At 47.7% G+C, this 24,578-nt stretch overlaps 1 protein-coding gene across 1 annotated transcript in view; it reads left to right on the top strand.

The window, feature by feature from the left end:
* PHF14 (PHD finger protein 14) overlaps positions 1-24,578 on the top strand; it is a 174,336-nt gene that overhangs the window by 30,684 nt on the left and 119,074 nt on the right. Inside the window, exons 6-11 of the mRNA XM_044293783.1 lie at positions 10,228-10,339; positions 11,700-11,837; positions 14,446-14,592; positions 18,921-19,215; positions 19,923-20,029; positions 22,899-22,994. Of these exons, the coding sequence (XP_044149718.1) occupies positions 10,228-10,339; positions 11,700-11,837; positions 14,446-14,592; positions 18,921-19,215; positions 19,923-20,029; positions 22,899-22,994 (895 nt within the window). The remainder of the gene's footprint in view (positions 1-10,227; positions 10,340-11,699; positions 11,838-14,445; positions 14,593-18,920; positions 19,216-19,922; positions 20,030-22,898; positions 22,995-24,578) is intronic.

Raw genomic sequence — 24,578 nt, forward strand, 5'->3', positions numbered from 1 at the left:
TCTTCTTACTTCTTTAATCATGAGCTGCCGGCTAAAGGACCTGTGGTGACGTCACATCACATGGTCCATCGCCGTGGTGATGGACCATGTGATTGGACCATGTGATGATCTCAGTGACGTCACTACAGGTCCTTTGACAGGTCCTGAAGAAAGAACAGGATACCGCCAGCTGCGCGATAAATTGGAGGAGGTGAGTTAATTATTATTTACCGTATATACTCGAGTATAAGACGAGTTTTTTGGCACATATTTTTGTGCTCAAAAAGCCCCCTCGTCTTATACTCGAGTCTACTATCTTACTTTGTCTTTGCTCCGGTAATAGCAGGCAGTGCGGGGGGCGGCGCTCACTCACTGACGTCACGCGCCTGCGCCGCCTAGTGGGAGCAGGCGCGTGACGTCAGTGAGTGAGCGCCGCTCCCCGCACTGCCTGCTATTACCGGAGCAAGGACAAAGTAAGATATCCAAAGTTAAAGGTTACTGATAAATACTACTTTATAAATATACTGCTGTGAGCGTCCGGGAGGGGGATCTGTGGAGTGCAGTGCCATCCACAGATCCCCCTACAGTGCCATCCACAGATCCCCCCTCCCCTAAACAGTGTCACCATGGCACTGTTTAGGGAAGGGGGGATCTGTGGATGGCACTGTTTAGGGGGGATCTGTGGATGGCACTGTTTAGGGGGGAGATCTGTGGATGGCACTGTTTAGGGGGGAGATCTGTGGATGGCACTGTTTAGGGGGGAGATCTGTGGATGGCACTGTTTAGGGGGGAGATCTGTGGATGGCTCCCTGTATTTAATGCAGAGTGTGTGTGTATATAATGCACACACTCTGCATTAAATACAGGGAGTCAGAGTCAGACTCCCATCAATCTGAGTCACCCTCTTGCAGATGTGTGTATATAATGTAGAGTGTGTGCATTATATACACATACACTCTGCATTATAGCTGCATTTCCCACCCTAGTCTTATACTCGAGTCAATAGATTTTCCCATTTTTTGGGGGTAAAATTAGGGGCCTCGGCTTATACTCGGGTCGGCTTATACTCGAGTATATACGGTATTTATTTTTTTAACCCTCAATTGACCTTCTACTAAGCATTCTGTATTAAAGAATGTTATTATTTTCCCTTATAACCATGTTATAAGGGAAAATAATTACATCTACACAACACTGAACCCAAACCTGAACTTAAGTGAAGAAGTTTGGGTCTGGGTACCACATTTAGGTTTTTATCACGCGCATGCAAAACGCATTGCACCCGCGCGATAAAAACTGAACGACGGAACGCAATCGCAGTCAAAACTGACTGCAATTGGGTACCTACTCGTGCGGGTTTGCCGCAGTACACCCGGGACGCATCCTGAACAAATTGGTCACGCCCGTGTGAACCCAGCCTAAAGGAGTTGTCCTCTTCTAAGGTTAGGGTAGGCCATCCATATCTGAACAGGAGGGGATGGGTCCTACACCTCACACCCCTGCTGTTTCAGAGTAGCTCTGATGCCAGAACAATACAACTCCTTCTATTGTGCAGTGGATGGAGCAGGTGACGGAGTTTGTAACTGCTGTTCTGCTCCCATTTGCTTCAGTGGGAAAAGCTTTGCAGTTATCAGCTCCATCCGGTACAGAATGAACTGAGCTGTGCAGTTTTGGTGCTACAAGGTAACAGCTGAGCTGATCAATAGTGGGTACTGGATGTCGGACTCCTACAGATCTGACCTTGATGGCCTATCTTGAGGTTAGGCTATCAATATTAAAATCCTGGATACCCCTTCAAGTCTATGGGCACTGTTGGGGACTTTTTATTTTGTTGCAGTGTACATTTACTTTCCTTCCCCTTTTCTAAGCATCACTGCAAAAAGGCAGGATGTTTACAAGCAGAACTTCCTGTTTACTTCAGCTTCCTGTTGGGTTTCCTAACCAATCCCAAGATGCTTTGCTCTGTAATGTTTCTCAGGATTGTTCCGTCTAGATAACATGGAGAGGGAAGGTGTAAGGGGCATGACTATTGTAGAGAGTATTGTGTGGCAGGTGGAGCAACATTACAGAGCAATGCATACCTGGGCTTGGTTAGAAAACCCAACAGGAAGCGGGTGAAAATTATGGTTGCATTGAAGCCAAGAACTGGGGAAGTAAAATGCTGACTTGGAAAACTGGGATATGTTAGAAGCTGATAAAAAAAGCAGAAGTTCTGCTTGTAAACATCCCCAGGATGGATGCAGTGATGCTGAGAACAGGGTAAGGGTACTTTCACACTAGTGTTTTTCTTTCTTGCCCAATTTCCTTGGGGGACACAGAAGACCTTGGGTATAGCTCATCTCCCTAGGAGGCGTGACACTAAGTGAAAACTGTTAAGCCCCTCCTCCATCAGCTATACCCTCAGCCTGGAGAGAGAGACTGCCAGTTTTTTGCTTAGTGTCCAAGGAGGCAAGACACTCCCTGCTCTGCAGGGCTGTTTTCTCCTTGTTTAAATTTTGATTTTTACTTTTTTCTTTTCTTTTTGTTCCAGATCATCAGGGACAACAGAGACGCACTAGACCTCTCTGTTTCTCCCGGGGTTGAGCTGCGCCAGTGCCGGTCATCCGCACTGCTGCCTCCCCCACAGAAGACAAGGTGGATCAGGGCAGCCCAGCTCCCCTACATCCCGCCAGCGCAAGGGTCGCCCGCACGCCAAGTCCCTCTCCCAGCGTCCTGCCACTACGGTGCCAGTAGCTGAAGGGGCGACCCTGCTGGAATGGACCGAGGGTGAAGACGACTATGGTGAGAGAGTGGCTTCTCCAGCCCTATGTCCCCCACCCCCCACCCTGGTCTCCTGCGTGCCTGACCCCCCATACTGGGCCTCTGGACCCTTCGGTCACTGCTGGACCTAGGCTGGCCCCTGGGGTGCTGCGGGGCGACATTCTACTCCTGCTCCCTCTCCTCCCTTCTGGCCCTCATGGGACATTTTAGCAGCAGAATGCTGCGAATAGGCATTCACTTATCAGCGTCCCTCCTGGGAACGCTGTGCTCGCATCCTCACGGGCACCCAGTCTCAGGGTCCCCCCATCCCCTCACCGATGCGTTGCTCTGGACCGGGGGCCTTTTCCTGACGGCAGTGCTGCTTGGGTTTTTACTTCCCGGCCTGCTCGGCCGCACCTCCGGCGCTTCTTCCCGGCCTGCTGGGCCGCACCTCCGAGCGGGGCCGCACTCCGGCACTCCTTCCCGGCCCCCGACTGTTCTGGCCTGCGGGGTAGACTCCCGCGGCCGGCATTTGGCTGAGCACGATGCTCCAACGATTCCGGCCGGCCGTCGGCGACTTCCGGTCGGCCGGGCGCCGCAAATTTTGGCCCAGGCTTCGGGCCTACTGGGCCGCATTCCGGCGCTCCACCCGGGCCCCTGACTTCCGGTCCGCGGGGTGGGCTTCCGCGGCCGGTTTGTCCGGGCAGTCCGCTCCGGTTTCCTGTGCGGCCCCGGTCAGCCGGGTGCCGCAGAAAATTTAGGCCCCTGCTTCACGGCCTGCTAGGCCGCAAACTTCCAGGCCTCTGTTGGAGGGGGCGGGAACTTCTCCGGGCGCGAATCCTTCCCGCCTGGAGGTTCCCCGCCCCCAGGGGATCGCGGCGCCGCCTCCTCCTCCCTTCCAGGTTGGTTGGCTGTTAACCCTTCGGGTACCGGCGGCTCCCGATGGGCCTATATGGCTGGCGCCCCCTCCCCCCTCTACTTCTATGCTGGGCACCTGTATGGTGGCACTTCTTTCTGCCTCAGTGAGGCTATTTTTTATTTAGAAATGCATAAAATGGTTAACTAATGGATTTCTTATGCGCTGCGCAGGACGCTGCAGCCTTATCTCGGTAGCGCCGCCTGTATGCGTGCTCCTTCCATGAGCAGCATGGTGTCGCACTCCCCGGCTGGTGCATGTTTCCCTTCTAAGTGTTTCTTGCCCTCTCCGGGATACAGCGCTGGCCAAGTGCATGCGCTCTCTTTTTTTCTGTAGGCAGAGTTCGTCACCCTCCAGCTATGGTGCCTGCCATGTGCAGACAACCCCTTCCTAGGCGGGATACTGCACTCTCTCGGGTTGCAGGCTTGCCTGGTGCATGACCCCCCGCTTAGGTGGAATACTGCACTCTCACCGAATACGGTGTTGGCCATGTGCACGAGAACTCTGCACTCATTGGATTCGCTGCAGGCCATGTGCACAACCCCCTTCCATAGGCGGAATGCTGCACTCATTGGATTCGTTGCCGGTCTTGTGCATGTCCTCCTTCCATAGGTGGAATCTGCACTCTCACCAGATACGGTGTTAGTCTGGTGCACGACCCCCTTCCATAGGGGAACGCTGCACTTTCACTGGATTCACTGCCGGCCATGTGCGTGATTCCTTTCCATAGGCGAAACGCTGCACTCACTGGATTTGATACCGGCCATGTGCATGACCCCCTTCCGTAGGCGGAATGCTGCACTCACTGGATTCGCTGCCGGTCTTGTGCATGACCCCCTTCCATAGGCGGAATGCTGCACTCACTGGATTCGCTGCCGGTCTTGTGCATGACCCCCTTCCATAGGCGGAATGCTGCACTCACTGGATTCGCTGCCGGTCTTGTGCATGACCCCCTTCCATAGGCGGAATGCTGCACTCACTGGATTCGCTGCCGGTCTTGTGCATGACCCCCTTCCATAGGCGGAATGCTGCACTCACTGGATTCGCTGCCGGTCTTGTGCATGACCCCCTTCCATAGGCGGAATGCTGCACTCACTGGATTGCTGCCGGTCTTGTGCATGACCCCCTTCCATAGGCGGAATGCTGCACTCACTGGATTGCTGCCGGTCTTGTGCATGACCCCCTTCCAGGGGCGGAATGCTGCACTCACTGGATTCGCTGCCGGTCTTGTGCATGACCCCCTTCCTTAGGCGGAATACTGCACTTCATTGGTTATGGTGCTGGGCAGCCGGCCATGTGCATAACCCCCTTCCATAGGCGGTATGCTGCATTCTCATTGGATTCGCTGCCGGCCTTGGGCATGCCTTCTTCCCTCAAGCGCCATGCATACACCCTCACTGACTGGGGTCGTTCTCTTGCTGGTAAGTTGCTGGCCGCGTGCATGACCCCCTTCCATGGTGGGATGCTTGCAACTCACTAAATCCACTGCCGGCCATATACATGTTCCCCCTTCCGTGGGCGGTGTACGGCACTCTTACTGGATTCGCTGCCGGCCATGGGCATGTCTCCTTTCCTCAGGCAACATACACACACTCTCACTGACTGTGTTGTTCTCTCGCCAGTGTGCTGCTGGCCAGGTGCCTGACCCCCATCCATGGCGGGGTGCTCGCATTCTCCCTGGTTGCAATACTGGCAATGGGCATGGCTCCCCCTTCTGGGCAGCATACTGCACTCTCACCAGATACGTTGCTGGCCTCTAAGATGGGTGAAATGCTTGCACTCCCATTGGTTACGGTGCTGGCCTTGTGCGTGACCACCCCTCATTCCATGGGTGGACTTTTTGTGCGCTCACAGGACTCACAACTGTCCTTGTATATGCTGTGCTGGACTTGTACTTGTCACCATTCATTGGCGGAGTAGTTGTACTCTCACAAAATTCGGTGTTTGGTGGATTATTGCACACTCACTTAATGCTAGAATTACCCTGTGCATGTCCACTTTTCACTAGGTGGACGTCCTGCTGGATGCGGTGTGGCCATGTGCATGGCCCTCTTCTGGGCGGAATATGGTATGTCTTACTTCTCTGAAGTAGATGCTGGTCTTGGGCATCACCCCCTTGTGGGGCGGGCTTTGCACGCTTGCTGCCCGCAATGTTTGCCAAGTACATTGCCCTCTCTTCTGGGCGGACTGCTTGCGTTCCGTCGCATGCCATACTAGTCTTGTGTATGTCCCCCCTTCCGGTTGCACTTTGCACTTCCGTGGATTCTGTGGGACTCTGTGGCTGGCCCTCCTTGCTGTATGACTATTTCGCAGTGGGCGGACGCTCTTGGGCACTCTGTGCGTTGTTGGGCCGTGTATGCCTTCTCCTTCCGTAGGTGGGTTGGCTTTCTCACTGCTTATGGGGCTGCTTGTACGTATGCCTCCATTCTTCCTGCGACTTGACGTTTTTCTCTTGGGATACGGTGATTGCCGCCGGCCTGGCACTCTTCTCTGAAGAGATCTTTCTGTTCACCTGGCCTGGACGGGCTCTATTGCTCTCTACTGCAGCGAGCTGGGTGGTATCCATTCTCTGTTCGGAGGGTATATTTGGTGTTTCCGTTGTGACGGTATCCACCATATTCGTTGGCCCTTCCGCCTGGGGAGTGTTTGTGGTTCCTAGATGCGTACCCATTAGTTACCCTGTGGCATTGCTTCCCAGCGCAAGCGGTCACATGGTCGAGAGTGCTGTCTCCAGCGTCCCTCGCAGTCTACGTTGGCTCTGGCGGGATTACGGTTCCCTCGCCTGTTGCCATTCCTCCTCTTGGATGCGTTTTGGTTTGAGTCCTTCCTGTTGGCACCCTCCGTGCTTCAGTTTGTTTTGCTACCAGGTTCTAGCCGCTCTTTTCGAGCAGGTCGCCCAACTTCTCTTGGTTGCTCGATTACCCAGGTCTCAGGGACCTCCACTTTCGATTCGTTAGGGTATTCGCCTTCTGCGAATTGGTGAGCCGGACATCTCGGAGTAGCGGAGTTCTGCTTTTGAGCGGTCCTGTGGCTTCCCTGTTGCCCACTCCTCCTTGCGGTTGGAGGCTGTCATCCGTCTTCTCGGCTATTTTTCTCTCGACGGCTCTGTTTTGGCTTCTCCTGGGTCAGTTTTACTCCGATGTGGCTTCTGCCCCGGCCAGGCTTCAGGGGCTGTTCCTTCACTGCCCTCCCCCCTGGGGAGACCATGGTTGTTCATATGGATGGTCCCGGTGTTCCTTATGACCTCGTACTGTCTCCATTGTTCACACTGGCTGTACTAGCTGTGTGCCTATTACCGGGTTTGCCGCATTCTGTCCTCCCGCTGGGTGCAGATTACTTTTACCATTCTGGGCGATGGTCCTACTTGGACTTTACCTTCTCGGTAACCTGGCGGGCCTACTTTCTTCTGTCAAGATTACCCTTCAAGCCCCCACACCGGGACTGTAGAACACCTTCTTGTGGTGGCTACAACGACAAGGACTTTAGCCTGACTTGTCCTGGAGTCTGTTGGATACTGGCCGGGTCCCTTTCGGTTCCTTCCATTTGTCCATCTGCTCCCCCACTCCGCGTGGATTCGGGACGGCGTTGCTCGGGGGCCGACGGGACCAGTTTTTCCCAACCTTTTTGCCCGTGTCACTGATTTGCGCTTACTCGCATTGGGTTTCCTCCCGTCTGCCCAGACGAGTCCAGCGAGCACACTAGTGTTCGCTCCCGGCCGTGCTTCGTCCAGGTTCTGTTGTCTGACTTAGGGTCTTCCCTGGGGTTCTTTAGGAAGCTGGGCATTCACCCAATTCTGCCTTTCTCTTCCCATGATTCGGTCTTCTCCAGTCTGGCCTGGACCTGCGACTGGGACTCTGTTACTTGAAGTGTCTGCAGTTTTTTGCTTGGACGTCTCCGACTCTTGTCGACGCTCGGTCTCTTGTTTCCAGGAGGTCCGCGCCAAGGTTAACGGCTCCTGGGTGCTTTCCTCCGCTTTAACCAAATGGCTATTGCTGTGGTTACTGCTCAAGGGCAGGGTTCTGTTTTTTTGGTGTCACCGTTCATTTCACCAGAGCGGTTGGTGCCTCCGGGGCCGGAGGCATTGGGCTTCAGCCATGTCATTGTGCAGGGTGGCCACGGTCTTCCTTGCACTCTTTACCAGGTTCTCCTGAGTGCGTACTCTGGCTTCGGCGGCGGCTGCTGCCTTGGGCCGCCTGGTTTTTGCAGGTGGCATTTCCTTGCTGCCTTCGGGTGCTTCGCTAGTGGTGCTGTGGTCCCTCCCCTCTTGGACTGCTTCTGAACGTCCCAAGGTCTTCTGTGTCCCCCAAGGAAATTGGGCGAGAAAACGAGATTTTTGTATAACTTACCAGTAAAATCTCTTTCTCGCTCTTTCCTTGGGGGACACAGCACCCACCCATTCATTGGTTTTTTTCTGCACGGTTTCCGAGTTTTGTTTACCCGTTGGGTAGTTGGCTTGTTGTTTCCACTTGTTGGACTTTGCCTTTTCTCACTACTTGGACACGCAACTGGCAGTCTCTCTCTCCAGGCTGAGGGTATAGCTGATGGAGGAGGGGCTTAACAGTTTTCACTTAGTGTCACGCCTCCTAGGGAGATGAGCTATACCCAAGGTCTTCTGTGTCCCCCAAGGAAAGAGCGAGAAAGAGATTTTACTGGTAAGTTATACAAAAATCTTGTTTTTCCGGTATTGAGTTCCGTCCTAGGGAGTGCATTCCGTTCAGGATGCATCAGTTCAGTCCCTCTTACATTTTTTGGCCTGTGAAAATACTGCAGCATGCTGCATTTTTCTCTCCGGCCCAAAATCCTGAACACTTGCCGGAATGCCGTATCCGTCTCACAAATGAATCCGTTTGCATCCGGATTGCCGGATCCGGCAGGCGGTTCCAGCGACAGGAACTGCCTGCCGGAATCCTCTGCCGCAAGTGTGAAAGTAGCCCAAGTAAAGTGCTGACATGCAAAACTGGGATATTTTCATATGGAAAACCAGGATATGTTCTAAACTGATGAAAACAGGAAGTTCTGCTTGTAAACATCCTGCCAGGATGCAGCGATGCTGAGGACAGGGAAAGTAAAGCTGACATGAAAAACAGATATATGGGGCAAAAATACGCAGTGATTGAGGTACTCTTGGCAAAAATGTAATTATGAAACCGGTAGAATCTCTCTAAGATCAAACTATAAAAAAAAAAAAGTAAAAACCTAAACTGAAAAAGACCATAAAAAAAAAAAGCAAACACAAAAGGCAAAAATAGTAGGATCTAGGAAAATAGCATTTTTTTTTACTACGAGCGGGGCATGCACAAAGCTATTGGAAGAAGGTCAGTATGAAGGATTCAGCCAGCTGGTAGGTTTATCACAGTAAACTCCTACAGAGTGAAGCAGCATTTAATATACCAGTGGAGCATGAACAGAATGTGCAAATTAAATTGAGAAGCAGCTGCTTGTTGAAGATGTGTATCTTTATATTGAACTCTGCAGGATACGTACCCGAGGTTGTATTAACCTCCTATCATACATCTCGGGAAAAAAAGCAAAATCCCCCGGCCCTGGCTTTTTATATATTTTTATTTTATTTTTATATTAAGGGACATTAGGCCGAGCAGCGGCAGCTAATTCTGCCTGTCTTAGGTTCCCCCTTATAGATATGTATTACGCTGTATCATTTATCGGAGCCAATTGTGTGGAACGTCAGGGAAAAATTACATTTATGCTAGGACGTTTTAAGCGGGTGAGCAGATCATTGCTTGTGTTATATTTTTTTTATTTTTTTTTTATGCTTGAGGATGGAAAATTTGCTTTTCTGGTTTATTTGAAGGACCATTTATCCTTATAGGCCTTATAATTATACATTTTGAACTCGTTATTTACAGGACCAGCATAGAAAATATATATATATATAAAAATCTAAATTGGGCTCCGTTAAAATCTGTGGCATGGTAGCTGTCTCTAACGAAGCCTGGCAGACCCCTACGACTGCATCGCAGTGTCGGCCATAAAACATTTTTCCTCGCGTCAAGCAAAAAAAGGGAAAATGCAGAAAACAATTAAAATCAGGAAAAAATATAAAAATGCTAAAATACCGTAAATGAATAAAAAAAATTGCATTGGCATTTCTAAGCAAAGTGAAGTTTAGGGACCCCCATTGAGCTTCAAAGCTTCACTTCCTTTTGCCTCGTCTCACCACTAAACTCTGCCCACATCATATGCCGCGCCCCATCCACCCGGTAAGCACCGCCCACCCGGTAAGCACTACTGCTCTACGACTAGGAAGGGCCCGCCCCTGCAGCTGAAGCGGTGTGATCATCCCTTTCAGCCTACTGCTTATAGCTAGCTGGGGTCCTCCTGATTTTTGGGGTCCCCCAAAACATTCTTATTTTGTATGGTGGTAAAGTCTGCCCTCTGTCCATTTTATGATTATAATGCCGTGATTTTAAAATGTCATTCACTACGAAGTAACCTCTGGCCAATGAAAATAAAATTTTGAAATCTCTGACCTACTTATACGTAAGAGGGTTTGAATTTTTATTTATTTTTTTTGTTTTTTTTTTACTAAATGTTGAACAATAAAAAACTTTTATTTTTTTTTCTATTACCAGATGGGTCCACATAGTTTGTGCGCTCTACGTCCCTGGGGTCGCTTTTGGAGACATTGACAAATTACGTCCAGTGACCTTAACAGAAATGAACTATTCGAAGTATGGGGCAAAGGTAAGTCCTGGCAAAAGGTACTGAAAGTAATCCGGTTAGCACCAGGTAACAGGTAAGTGTTGCTAGCGGGAAGGAGCGAACTCCACAATGACTTGAAAATAAATTCCTGGCAACTTTAGCGCGCTTGGGAGTCTTGGTTAAAGAGGACCTTTGACCTGGATATCCTTCATCTAATTATTCTCCTACCTTATAGTCTTACTGATGTCTTGCCACTTTTTTCTTCTTCTAAAGTTCGTCCGCTGTAGTTCCGTATCTGTTGGCGCCTCACATGCTAATGAGGTGACTGGGCTATACTAGGCGTGGACTTTTATTTCTCCTGGGCGCGGTTACCTTCTCCAATCGGAGCGCCCCGCTCTAAGCCAGGGAGAAGGAGCTCAAGTTCTCGCGGGAGAAGGAGCTGCAATTTTGGCGAGAACTTGAGCTCCTTCTCCCTGGCTAAGAGCGGGGCGCTCTGATTGATTGGAGAAGATAACCGCACCCAGGAGAAATACATGGACCCGTTCATTTCTATGGATTCGCAAAAAACTTTCTATGGGCAGCACATGGATGTAATCCGTGACCCGGTTGCAAATTATAGAACCTGGCCAATTTTTGTCTGTTTTGTGGACATTATTAGGCTTTGTGGGTCCCGTGAAAATTGCAATATGCATACAGGCCGCATCCATAATTTGCGGATCGGCTACTGTTGTGCGCTGGAGTCCTAACCCATAGATGTAATTAAAGAAAAAAAAAAAGTGATAGTCTCGTTCCCAAAGGTCAGGATTCCCCACGATCATGAACCGAAGACATGTTCTAGTAAAATGCTTGCTTTTTCATGCCTATAGGACTCTAGGGCATGTGCCGTCAATGCCTGTCGAGCAGGGATGTCAAACCCATGGCCCTCCAGCTGTTCCAAAACTACAACTTTCATCATGCCTGGAAAGTCTACAACTATCATGCATGGCATGCTGGGAGTTGTAGTTTTGTAACAGCTGGAGGTCCAAGAGTTGGACATCCCTGCTGTAGAGAGAAACGTTGGGGTTTCCATTAGGAGATTTACAGTAGTGTGTAATACGAGCCCTACAGGTAGTCAGCAGTCTGTAGTCAGGGGGGATGGGGGGCTACAGTTTTTAATGCTCGCAGCTTTCAACACAGTTAGTAAATATCTGTCAGCGAAAATATAAAAAGTGTTTGCTTTAAAAAGCAGTTTTCTGATAGTTAATGAACATGCGATCCGCCCTCGAAGAGATTCTTCCCATGAGATATTTTCTTTGCCTCGCACCTCTTTTAATGGCAGCCGGCTTAAGCAAACCTTGCTAATGTCGCTCGCTCTCAGATGTGTTAAATCCAGCCTGGTAAGCGTAGATCTCATTTTGCGTAGGAATGCAGCTTCTGTGAAGATCCGCGATTTGCCAGGACCGGAGTGTGTATCAGCTGCGACGCAGGGATGTGCAGAGCTTACTTTCATGTGACTTGTGCCCAGAAGGAAGGCTTGCTCTCGGAAGCCGCTGCTGAAGAGGTAAATTAACAGACGTTCTTCTTTTGAAGATTCCTTAAGAAACTGTAATTGAAGCATAAAAAATGAAAATCCTGATCAAAAATGGAGCTGGGTGGTAGTCAGAGGGGAAAAAGGACATGGAGTATCACTGGTAAATGCTATGGGTGTGTGACGGAGATGAAAGGCCTCTCATCTGAACGGCTGCGTCTTCTGCATTTTGCTTTGCTTTAGAAAGTTCAGCGGATACTTAACTTTTAATAGTGTGCAGTGGTGTCAGGGGAGCGGCTACGATGGGAGTCGTACTTCAGTACCTTGAAATTTCGGGGAAGAAGAAATTGGTTTCTTGATTTATAATATATAGATGGAAATACCTTCTTGTACAGCTTGGCCCCTAGTTTTGGCAGATTGTTAGCATTTCCTAGATGTGACACTTTGACTTACAGTTTTGAGCATATTTTGCTTTGCCCTCGTTGTGGCTTTCTTGTGTCACCCTTACTGCAGATCTTGCGTTCCTTGCCCTTGTCATAATCCTTCTCATCTTGCAGCCTCACTCTTTTACGCCATGCCTGGTTTCCTTGTTTTGCTGCCTCGTCATCTTCCCTCTTGTTTAGCACCTTTCATGACTCCTGTCTCATGTTTGCTGCCTTTTTGCTGTCCTCATGCCCACTTGCGTCCCTGTTTGCTGCCTTTTCACTACACCTCTTCTTTCAGCTCCCATCACACCATCTTTCCTTGGTTTGATGCCTTTTTACTTGCATCCTGGATACTGAGCCTTCCTCCCCCTGTTGCCTTGCCTTCTCATTTCCTCCTTCACTGGGTCATCTCTCTGCTCTTCACCTAGTTGCAATGGCTTCTTATTGCTCTTTTGGGCTGACTCGATTCCTTTCCCATGTTCTGTGGCCATCACATCTTCCCCTTATTTGTTCTGTCCCTAGTCACCTCTACTTGTTAAACTGCCGTCTTACCTCCCCCATCATTGAGCCACGTCTTACCTCCTACCCTTGTTATCCTGCTTTATCACTTTCCACTTCGTTGGGCTATCTTTTGTCTCCTCTACTTACTGCACTTTCTCATCTCCTTCATTAGGTTGCCCCATTATCTCCTCCCCTTGTTGCACTGCCTTTTCACCTCCCCCTTATTGGGCCACCACTTGCCTCCTCCCCTTGTTGCAATGTTTTCTCACCTCACTCTTTATTGGTCTGCTTCTCGCATACTCCTCTTGTTGTGCTGCCTTCTCACCTTCTCCTTCATTGAGTCGCCTCCCATCTCCTCCCCTTGTTGTGCTGTCCTCTCACCTCCCTTTCATTTGGATGTCTCTTACCTCCTTTTTTTGTTGCACAGCCTTCTCACCTCCCCTTAATTGGGCCACCTCTTGTCTCATACCCTTGTTGTGCTATCTCCTCACCTCCTCTTAATTGGGCCACCTCTCGCCTTCTCCCCTTCTTGTGCTGCCATCTCACCTCCCCCTCATTGGCCTGTCTTTTGCCTTCTCCCCTTGTTGAGCTGCCTCTGGCCTCCTCCGTTTGTGCTGTCTCCCCTCATCCTTCATTGGGCCGCCTCTTGTCTCCTTTCTTTGTTGTGCTGCCTTCTCACATCCCCCTTCATTGTGATACTTTTCGCCTCCTCCCCGTGTTGAGCCGCCTCTTCCTTTCGTTGCACTGTTTTCTCACTTCCCTCTTCTTTGGGACGCCTCTCGCCTCCTTCCCTTGTTATATGTTTTCCTCACCTCCTCCTTCGTTGGGACTACTCTCTCCTCCTCCCCTTGTTATGCATTCTCCTCTCCCTTCAGTAGGGCACCTCTCCTTTCCTTCCCTTTGTTATGCATTCTCCTCTCCCTTCAGTAGGGCACCTCTCCTTTCCTTCCCTTGTTATGCATTCTCCTCTCCCTTCAGTGGGCCACCTCTCCTTTCCTTCCCTTGTTATGCATTCTCCTCTCCCTTCAGTGGGGCACCTCTCCTTTCCTTCCCTTGTTATGCATTCTCCTCTCCCTTCAGTGGGCCACCTCTCCTTCCCTTCCCTTCCCTTCCCTTGTTATGCATTCCCCTCTCCCTTCAGTGGGGCACCTCTCCTTTCCTTCCCTTGTTATGCATTCTCCTCTCCCTTCAGTGGGGCACCTCTCCTTTCCTTCCCTTGTTATGCATTCTCCTCTCCCTTCAGTGGGGCACCTCTCCTTTACTTCCCTTGTTATGCATTCTCCTCTCCCTTCAGTGGGGCACCTCTCCTTTCCTTCCCTTGTTATGCATTCTCCTCTCCCTTCAGTGGGGCACCTTTCCTTTCCTTACCTTGTATTGCTGCCTTCTCGCTTCCTCCCCTAGTTTGCAATGCCTACTCAACTTAGTACTGTATTCTGGGAGCACTGCAGTGTACTGACTACATGCAGTCTTCTGCTCACCAGCGAATATCTCTTTTATCCCCCCACACCACCTTTTTCAACAGATTGTTTCTACTCCAGTCTGTTCCCTGCATTGGAGCCTACTTGTAGTAAAAGCATTCAGCAAGAAAGCGTGTAGCCTGTGCTGCAGGCCGGACAGATACCATACCGCCATTCCCCCACTGTAATGACCATTAAAGTCTGGCACATGCTGATTAACTTGTACTATTGAGCTGTATCCCTAATATCTTTCCACAGGATATCGCAGATCCTTTCTTTGCGTACTGTAAGCAGCATGCCGACCGCTTTGATAGAAAATGGAAGAGGAAAAACTATTTGGCTCTGCAATCCTACTGCAAAATGTCCTTGAAGGAGAGAGACAAGCACCTGACGCCGGAAGCACAGGTATTAATGACTTCTGTGATCTTTCCATATGAAACAAGCGCAGCAAATGTAAATCCAGGGCTAAGGCCATCCACTTCAGCGGGGGCACGCGCTGTTTACCTTTAGTCACAGGAGTCTTTGAATGGGACTGTATATTTGGTCTGCATAAGATTACATAGGCTTCATTAAATCTCTGAATGTTAGTCTTTTCGTTGGGTGTCATGACAGCATTCATTACAGCTGTGCATGCATGTGCTGCCGGAAAGCTTCCTCTGGGGAGATCACTTGTCTAAGGTGGTTTCCAGGGACCCCCAACTAATTATCATTTTCCACATATAGAACTAGGCATTTATAAATGCATAACATTACATATCCTGTACTGATCCTGAGTTACATCCTGTATTATACTCCAGAGCTGTACTCACTAGTCTGCTGGTGCAGTCACTGTGTACATACATTACTTTACTTATCCTGTACTGATCCTAAGTTACATCCTGTACTATGCTCCAGAGCTGCACTCACTATTCTGCTGGTGGAGTCACTGTGTAAATACATTACATTACTTATCCTGTACTGATTTTGAGTTACATCCTGTATTATACTCCAGAGCTGCACTCACTATTCTGCTGGTGCAGTCACTGCATACATACATTACATTACTTATCCTGTACTGATCCTGAGTTACATCCTGTATTATACTCCAGAGCTGCACTCACTATTCTGCTGGTGCAGTCACTGCATACATACATTACATTACTTATCCTGTACTGATCCTAAGTTACATCCTGTACTATGCTCCAGAGCTGCACCCACTATTCTGCTGGTGGAGTCACTGTGTAAATACATTACATTACTTATCCTGTACTGATTTTGAGTTACATCCTGTATTATACTCCAGAGCTGCACTCACTATTCTGCTGGTGCAGTCACTGCATACATACATTACATTACTTATCCTGTACTGATTTTGAGTTACATCCTGTATTATACTCCAGAGCTGCACTCACTATTCTGCTGGTGCAGTCACTGCATACATACATTACATTACTTATCCTGTACTGATCCTGAGTTACATCCTGTATTATACTCCAGAGCTGCACTCACTATTCTGCTTGTTACATTACATTACTGATCCACCGACAGAATAGTGAGTGCAGCTCTGGAGTATAATACAGGATGTAACTCATGATCAGTACAGGATAAATAATGTAATGTATGTACACAGTGACTGCACCAGCAGAATAGTGAGTGCAGCTCTGGAGTATAATACAGGATGTAACTCATGATCAGTACAGGATAAATAATGTAATGTATGTACACAGAAAGGATGAGCGAACTGGTTCTACCGCTTTGGGATTCGGTCCAAACTTCTTAAAAAGTTTGGATTCAGACAAACCCGAATTGTGATTAAAGAGAGACTAGTACACATGTCAGGTGAGGTCCCTCTGGGTTTTTGGGAAATATACTAATATTAGCTTTCCTTAACCTATCTGATTTCGGCTGATATTAGACGTGATAATTTGCATATGTTTTACCCAAAAATCCAGAGGACCGTTGTCTAGCCTACAGTAGTTGTCACTTATACCAACTGGTCTTCTTAATAAAAATAGCACCTACCCAGAGGTTCAACATAAGGCCTTGTAGCTAGAAATGTTCCAATTCGTATTTCTCTGATTAAAGGCTTTTGTCCTGAAATAGTTACTTGCAGATATGAGGCTGGCTTAGCTATTTATGCATCTTTAAAAGGCGAGAAGGCATCTCTGCCATCCTGCTGTGTGAAAATAATGCAGCACTCATATTGCTGCTGTGTTCTCCTTACTGTTTACCGGCTTGCTGTGCAGTAGAAAGTAGATATAATTATGGCTACTTCCTATTCACCTGAGCATACTTTATAGCAAAAACAGACGACACCTTCAGCAATTTTATTTTACCATTTTAGATCAACATCAGATGAACCAGAAAGACCTTAAAAGTAACATTCAACTAAAAGTGAAACAAGAGAATAACAACATCACACAAAACGTATACATCTCTCAACGAAACATGCAAGCTCCAGTAGCTCTCTTTCTAGAAGGACAAGAGAACCAGAATGCCTCAAGAGAAACGTGTCTTACTTGGTTGACTTTCCTTGTGGGGTTCTCTTTGGGGGTGCTCTTTATCATTAGAGAGACAAAAAATATGCATGAGTATTGTATGCCAGACGACACTACTCTTGGTTTCTAGATAGAGTATATCGCAAATCATATATCTTAATTCTTCTGCCATTTGATAGGATATCCCTTCTTTTTTTTTTTTCAGCAAGCTGATTAGCATACCTTTGGCTTTCTGGGAAAGGCATTCAAATTAGCTTTTCTTCCAGAACAGAAAAGAATGCTAATCTTTTCTCATGCTAGTCGAATTAGGATATGTGATTTGCATATACTCTTCCAAGAGTAGTGTCGCCTGTTATTAAATACTCATGCTGATTTTTTTTTTGTCTCCCTAATGATAGTGTACCCCACAAGTCAACCAAGTAAGACCTTCTGGTTCACTTGTCCTTCTATAAAGAGAACTAGCTTCCATATGGCATAGATTAGTGTAAACATTGTGAAATGTTCCTATTTCCTTGTCTCACTTTCAGTTGAAGGTTTCTTTGGAGGTGTGTCTGAATTTGATCCAACATAGTGAAATAAAGTTGCTGAATGTGTTGTCTGTCTTTGCTATACTAATAACATCAGGTGAAAAGCAAGGAGCTGTCCCATTGAAGTGAGACAGCACTCTGCACAGTAATGAGGCAAAGGGTAAGAACACAGCAGCAATATGAGTGCTGCATTACTTTCACACAGATGGATTGTCAGAGCTGCCTTCCTGCTTTTTAAACATTGTTATGTAGCAAAGCTAGAAAGCAACATTTCTAGTTGCAAGGCCTTAGGGGGAACCTCTGGGTGGGTACTATTTCTATTATGGAGACCAGTTGATATATGTGACGACTATTGTAGACTAGACAACGCTTCTCTGGATTTCTGGGGTAAAATATGTGCAAATTATCATGTCTAACATCTGCCGGTGTCAGGTTTAGAAAATCTCATTTGAATATCTTCGCCAGCAACCCAGAGGAGCATTGCCTGGCCTACAATACAGTACATGTGTACTCTGCATACTAGAGGCATCGCTTGGCCTACAATACTGTACATGCATACTCTGCGTACCATGGGATCTCCATAATGAGAAAGAGTACTCCTTAGACAACGCATATATATTGTTGAAAAACACATTTGTGTACTAAGATGTCTCTCTCTCTCTTGTTCGGCACAAATCAATTTGTTTAAAAAAAATTCAGCGGACTTCAAACAAAGCGAATCTTGCCTGGTTCGCTCATCTCTAGTACACAGTGACTCAACCAGCAGAATAGTGAGTGCAGCTCTGCAGTATAATACAGGATGTAACTCAGGATCAGTACAGGATAAGTAATGTAATGTATGTACACAGTGACTGCACCAGCAGAATAGTGAGTGCAGCTCTGGAGTATAATACAGGATGTAACTCAGGATCAGTACAGGATAAGTAATGTAATGTATGTACACAGTGACTGCACCAGCAGAATAGTGAGTGCAGCTCTGGGGTAAAGTACAGGATGTAACTCAGGATCAGTACAGGATAAGTAATGTATGTACACAGTGACTCCACCAGCAGAATAGTGAGTGCAGCTCTGCAGTATAATACAGGATGTAACTCAGGATCAGTACAGGATAAGTAATATATGTACACAGTGACTGCACCAGCAGAATAGTGAGTGCAGCTCTGGAGTATAATACAGGATGTAACTCAGGATCAGTACAGGATAAGTAATGTAATGTCTGTACACGGTGACTGCACCAGCAGAATAGTGAGTAGCTCTGGGGTATAATACAGGATGTAACTCAGGATCAGTACAGGATAAGTAATATATGTACACAGTGACTGCACCAGCAGAATAGTGAGTGCAGCTCTGGAGTATAATACAGGATGTAACTTGTGACCATTGCAGAATTATTGTGCGTGTGTTCCAAGCAGGTATGCAAAGCAGGCAATCTCCACTCTCTGACATCTATATGGTCAAAAAAAGCATATGGGCAGGGGTTTTCAGTGCCCTTTAGCTGATAACCTAATAGCCATAGCCAATAGTATTACACCCCAGAGAGCGTACGCAGTAATTGATTATGGCAATGTGAACATAAATCTGATTTGTCTGAACGTCTGTTTCCAGCTGTCCCCCCTCCATTATCGGTCAGCTGTCTTCTGCCTGTTTTGTGACAATCTGTAGTCTTCATCCCATTTGATAATAATAGACCCCACAAATTGCAGCCTATAATCCGCTGATGGTTTCTTAGGGAACCGTTTCTGTTTCTCTTCAGGCTCGCATCTCCACCAGACTCCAGCAGTACAGAGTGAAGTCCGAGCTGGCTCGTAATACCAGACCCCAAGCGTGGGTCCCAAGAGAGAAGCTGCCTCGCCCGCTTACCAGCTGCGCTTCCGCCATACGGAAACTTATGCGCAAAGCAGAACTGATGGGGATCAGCACAGACATTTTCCCTGTGGACAATTCCGACACGACCTCCAGCGTCGATGGCCGAAGGAAGCACAAGCAGCCCGCTCTCACTGCCGACTTTGTCAACTACTACTTGGGTAAGATGACCTTGTGTTACCAGGTGGATGGGACTGTAGAGCATGTGTCCTACGAGTAGTAATTAACCCATTAAGACCAGAATATCTCGCTCTTAAATGAGCAGACACTTAAAGGGATTCTGTCACCTCTCATAACACAAATTCAGATTTTAAACCAGTCATGCTCCACAGATTACCTTGAATCGGCTTTGCTGTTCTATACTGTAATCCGTCCAGTAGTTTTGCTGAAAAACGACTTTTATAATTATGCTAATTAATCCTGAAGGTGCCCAGAGGGGCGTTATGTTCCACTTTGTGTGCCCAGTAACGCCCCCCTGCAGTGCCCAGAACGCCTTCCTCCTGAATCCCTAACCGCCCAGAGCCTCTCATCCCTCTCCTCCCCCTCCCTGACGGCCGAGCGAAGTCTCGCGCAGACGCAGTACCCACTGAGGGCTGCGCCAGTGCGATTTGCTGGAGACTGAGGGAAGAGCGAGCATCGGACGTCACTGGGCTCGGCGCATGCCCAGTGACAACGATGAAGCTCCTGCCCTCAGTCTCCAGCAAATTGCTCTCATCGAACTCCGTGTAGCCTGGAAAAGAAAAAAAAAGTTGTCTCCTCAGAGTTCCTGGCTGTCTTTCAACCTCTCACTCCCGCCCTACGCCTACCTACAGTACATACCTTTGTTTCCTACAAATGAGAATTGTTTTTTTTTTCCCTTGCATGTCAGAGAGGAACATGCGTATGATGCAACTGCAAGAAAATATGGCCGAGCAGAAGACTATAAAAGACAAATTGGAGAACGAGCAGGAGAAACTCCACGTTGAGTATAACAAGGTTTGTAGCGTGTGTCTGATCAGCGTCGTGTCCCTCGCCACCCGGAATATTAATGCAGAAACGTACAGGCCGCTGTGATTTATGTGCGCCGGCTTTGAAGGATTATTTTCTGTTATCCTTTTGAAATCTGCTTTATCAGCGACTTTACAATGACAAGACTCAGACTCCGGGGTGTCCGCCAGTAAAACAGGCCATTGATAACTCGCAGCCCGTGCAGTCCTGATATTATTTCTGTTTCTGGTGCTGTATTCTTTCTAGATGGAAATGCAATGATAGTTTTTTTTTTTTTAAAGGTCCAAGAGGGTGATGCAGGCCACAGTCCAGAAGGATACGTGTGATAGATACTGAATCTGTGTGTGCATGGGATGGGTGAGGGGGACGGACAGAGAAGGATGGGTGGACAGCTATGAAGCAACAGCAATACGGAAAGGACCGGCACTTGCACAAGGTAGCTTTTAGAATGTTAGATTTATTGGTCACATATCAGTGGTTAGCGACGCGTTTTGGCACTAATAGTGCCTTCATCTAGCTGAAAGTATAGTCTGAGGAAGGCACATAGTCCCGAAACACGTCACTAACCAATGATACGTGACCAATAAATCTAGCATTCTAAGAGCTACCTTGTGCGAGTGTCTGTCCTTTCCATATTGCTGTTTCCTGGGACTCCAACCCACGGACACGTGCACCGCCACGCTACTACATATACAGCTATGAAGTAATGTGATGCATGTCAGTACGCGTAATGGTAAAGTATGTGCACCCCTTAGAATTATTAGTGTGGCCAATTTAAACCAAACCCATTGGCAACCAGTGCATATGATCAATCATACAGTCTTGCAATCTCCTTAAAGGGATTCTGTCTTCAGAATTTAGGCCTATAACCTAAACATATGGCGAGGTCCCTACTAATACACAGAATCCTAAAGTGACCTTATCAAATGCGCCTGTGGCTCTATTATCATATAAAACAGGTTTATATAACCTCTACTCACGTCCCAAATGTGTCCAAGGGGACGTCTCATGATGCAGGGTGCCCGGCTGCAGCCATCTCCTTTCGGTGCCCAGCGCCGCCTTCTGAATTACAATCGCCGCCCTCCCTTTCATTAGAGCCGCCTACCTCAGTTCATCGCCGCCTCTCTAATGTCAGCGCCGCCTCTGAAATCGTCCGCTCTCCTCAGGTTATACCTAGTGCGCACGCGCGGGATCTGGCTGAGGAGAGCTGACGTTAGAGAGGCGGCGATTAACTGAGGTAGGCGGCTCTAATGAAAAGGAGTGCGGCGATTTCAATTCAGAAGGCGGTGCTGGGCACCGAAAGGAGATGGCTGCAGCCGGGCACCCTGCATCATGAGACGTCCCCTTGGACACATTTCTGACGTGAGTGACGGGTTATATTAACCTGTTTTATATGATTATAGAGCCACAGGCGCATTTGATAAAGTCACTTTAGGATTCTGTCTATTAGTAGGGACCTCGCCATATGTTTAGATTATAGGCCTAAATTCTGATGACAGAATCCCTTTAGGCACTTAGTAGCTCAGGGGTAGGAAGCTCCGGCCCTCCAGGTGTTGTGAAACTACAACTCCCAGCATGCACACTTGCTCTGCTCTTCTCATAACTCCCATAGAAATCAAGGAGCTTGCTGGGAATTGTGGTTTCACAACAGCTGCAGTGCTGAAGGTTGCTGACCCCTGTAGTAGATGATACTCCAGGGCTTATCGAGACAAGTGATATTTCTGCCTCGGTGCTGTGTAGAACAGACATGAAAGTCATTGGGTAAATTCACATGAGCACTCTTCTTTCTTACGGACCATCAGTCTGTTCCGAGAGAAAGTGAGCACCATGTAGTTCAAATTTTCCCTCAAGACTAAAGTGAATGCACCGCACATGGACAAGTTTCTTATCCCCCATCTGAATTCTGAAGAACACGAAAAGAATGTTTTTTCTATATGTAAAGATTCCAGGCTGCAATCTTCATCAGATCCCCTTGATATTCAGGTTACAACCTCGTCCTAGTGTCAGACTTCTCTCATGTAGTATTGTCTCTCCCACGAACACATGCCAGATCAGTTTGTCCAGGGTGTTGCTGCCTTCACTAGCTCTCGTGTATCAGCACGTCTTCATTCCTTGACTGATTTCTCCTTCTTCAGAGGGATCTCCTCTCCCTTGCACTCACGGATGCAGAGCACTGTATCAGATTCTTCAGCAGCTAGGTGAAGGGCTTACACATACACACTGCAGGAGAAAATGGTAGGGAGTTTTAGACAACGGCTTAATTTTGCATTTAGGAAGCAAATGAATAGCAAAATCTATGGACACTTTTGCAATACTTTAAGTACATAATATGTAAAATTTAGCCATTCTGGGTTCAGCACTCATACCAAATCCTTGATCGGTTATGGACATGGTCTTGGCATGAGACAGCTTCCATAGATCTATTTCTTCCAAGCATATCTGGCATGCTATGACCCTGCATAGGAGCAGAGGCAGTTTTACTGTGCAGGAGTCTATCGAAGCTGGGTGACGGCCCCTGTGGGTAGTGTCGGCGTCTAAAGTTCGGGTTCGGTTTATCGAAGAATCGCATTATGGATTCTAAATTCCGTTATGGTCCGTGGTAGCGGAATCCATAACGCGATTCTTCGATAACCCGAACTTTAGACGCCGAACTTAAAACACAAGTTCGCTCAACACTACCTGCGGGTGCTATAATGGTTCTCATCCAGCTTTTGCAAAAGTAGGTATCTCTAATAAATTGCTGAATAGAACTTTTATCGTCAATTGAGGACTGAACGACTCAGAATTATTTCTGGTTGACGAGATATCCATGCTTTTACCAGACGGTGAAATGAAATCTTTTTTCTTTGCTTTCTAGCTCTGTGAAACTCTGGATGATTTGCAGAACGTCAATAGCAACCTGCGGGACGAGGGGCAGACTCTGTGGATTATGATGTGTAAAGTTGCAGGTCAGGTACGTATTTTTTGGCAGTAGGCATATTTATTGATTCGTTACTTTTTTTTTAACCTACTTCCGGACCACCCGTTGACAGTAGACGCCCGGGCAGGCCACACCTGCAGCATAGTGCAGTGACGGACTCGCTGGTCTCACTTCTGTGTAGACAGCCAGTACTCTTACACTAGTGACATTCAGAACCCCTCAGCACTGTGAGGGAGATGAGTCTGATGAGGCTCACTATCCTCATCATCCCCTGCCTCCGAACGATGAGGTTTATTATCTATGCACAACAGGGGAAAAAAAAAAAAACTGTCTCTCGTTGTCCAGAGGCAGGGATCGTCAGGGAGTCTTATCATGTTCACCACTCTTGCATCAATCACGTCAGTAGTCTAGAAGTACTGACTGCCATCACGGAAGTGACAGACTGCTGAAATCAGAGGGGCTGCCTCTACTCTGTGCTGCGCGGTGTAGTGCAGGCGACTGGTTCCCTTTAACTCTGCCAGGATGTCCATGAACAAGCTGCAAGATAATTGTGCGGGAATCGGGGAACCTACTCTCAGTGACTTTGAGCTCCCAATAAAGAAAGCATCGCAGCATGCACAACGCTGAGCTTTCAACAAACTTTGCATTAATCAATAGTACAGTGTGTACATGAGGAATAACTAAATATGGCTAACATTCAGGCATTTTTTGGCAATTTTCCTGATTATCTGTTTGTAGCTCTGGTAGGCGGTGACTAGCTGCCATCCATTGCACACGCCCAGAAAGTAGAGGAAAATCTCCTTCCTAACTGTCTTACAGACAGAAGCTCACTCTGTCTCACTCAGAAGCAGTCCCAGGACAATGGAGGACATTACAGAAAAGTACTGGCCTGTATCTTTGTGAAAGCAGCACTTGTGATGAGCTAATACCTTCCTATGTAACTGTGCAGTCCTGCTCGTCTGGGCCTGTGTTCTCTGAGTCACTCATGCTGCTGCTCACTCCCCTCCATAGACTTGCACTGGCATGAGTAATATGATCCGCCTGCAGAGATGATCCCATCCTGGAAGGGGAAAAAGGTATTTTTCACTGTCACAAGAAATTGGTGGGGGGTGGAGGGGGAGGTGGTAAGCAGCTGATAATAGGAGAATAATTAACTGAAAGGAAACATCATATAGTGGATTAACTGCCTGAAAATAACGCTTAAAATGTATTTTATTTAAAAGTATTTGTGGCTATCCGCCAAGACAAAACTCAGGCTAAGTGTGAAAGAGTGGCTCACACCGCTGTATGTGTATAGTGCAGCCTGCTTCTCCCACACTCTTTAGAAACCGTGTATACGGCTGGAGAGATATATAGTTATTTGTTTTGAACACTCCAAGTAGCATACACCTTTAAGAACTCTGCTGCCACTAGTAGACACACATGCAACAACTAATAAGGCTATTCTTTTATCGCGTAGCAGCAGCACTAGTCACAATAGCAGTGGTAGTGTGGACTGGATACTTGTAGGTAAGTGCTTTACGTCTCATGCACTTATCATCCTGTCAGCCCATCCAGCCCACCACACCATTCAATCACTGCTATTGTTCTATTTAATATCCCCTGCCTATAATTGCG

Source organism: Bufo gargarizans, chromosome 5, assembly GCF_014858855.1.
Source record: "Bufo gargarizans isolate SCDJY-AF-19 chromosome 5, ASM1485885v1, whole genome shotgun sequence".
NCBI lineage: Eukaryota > Metazoa > Chordata > Amphibia > Anura > Bufonidae > Bufo > Bufo gargarizans.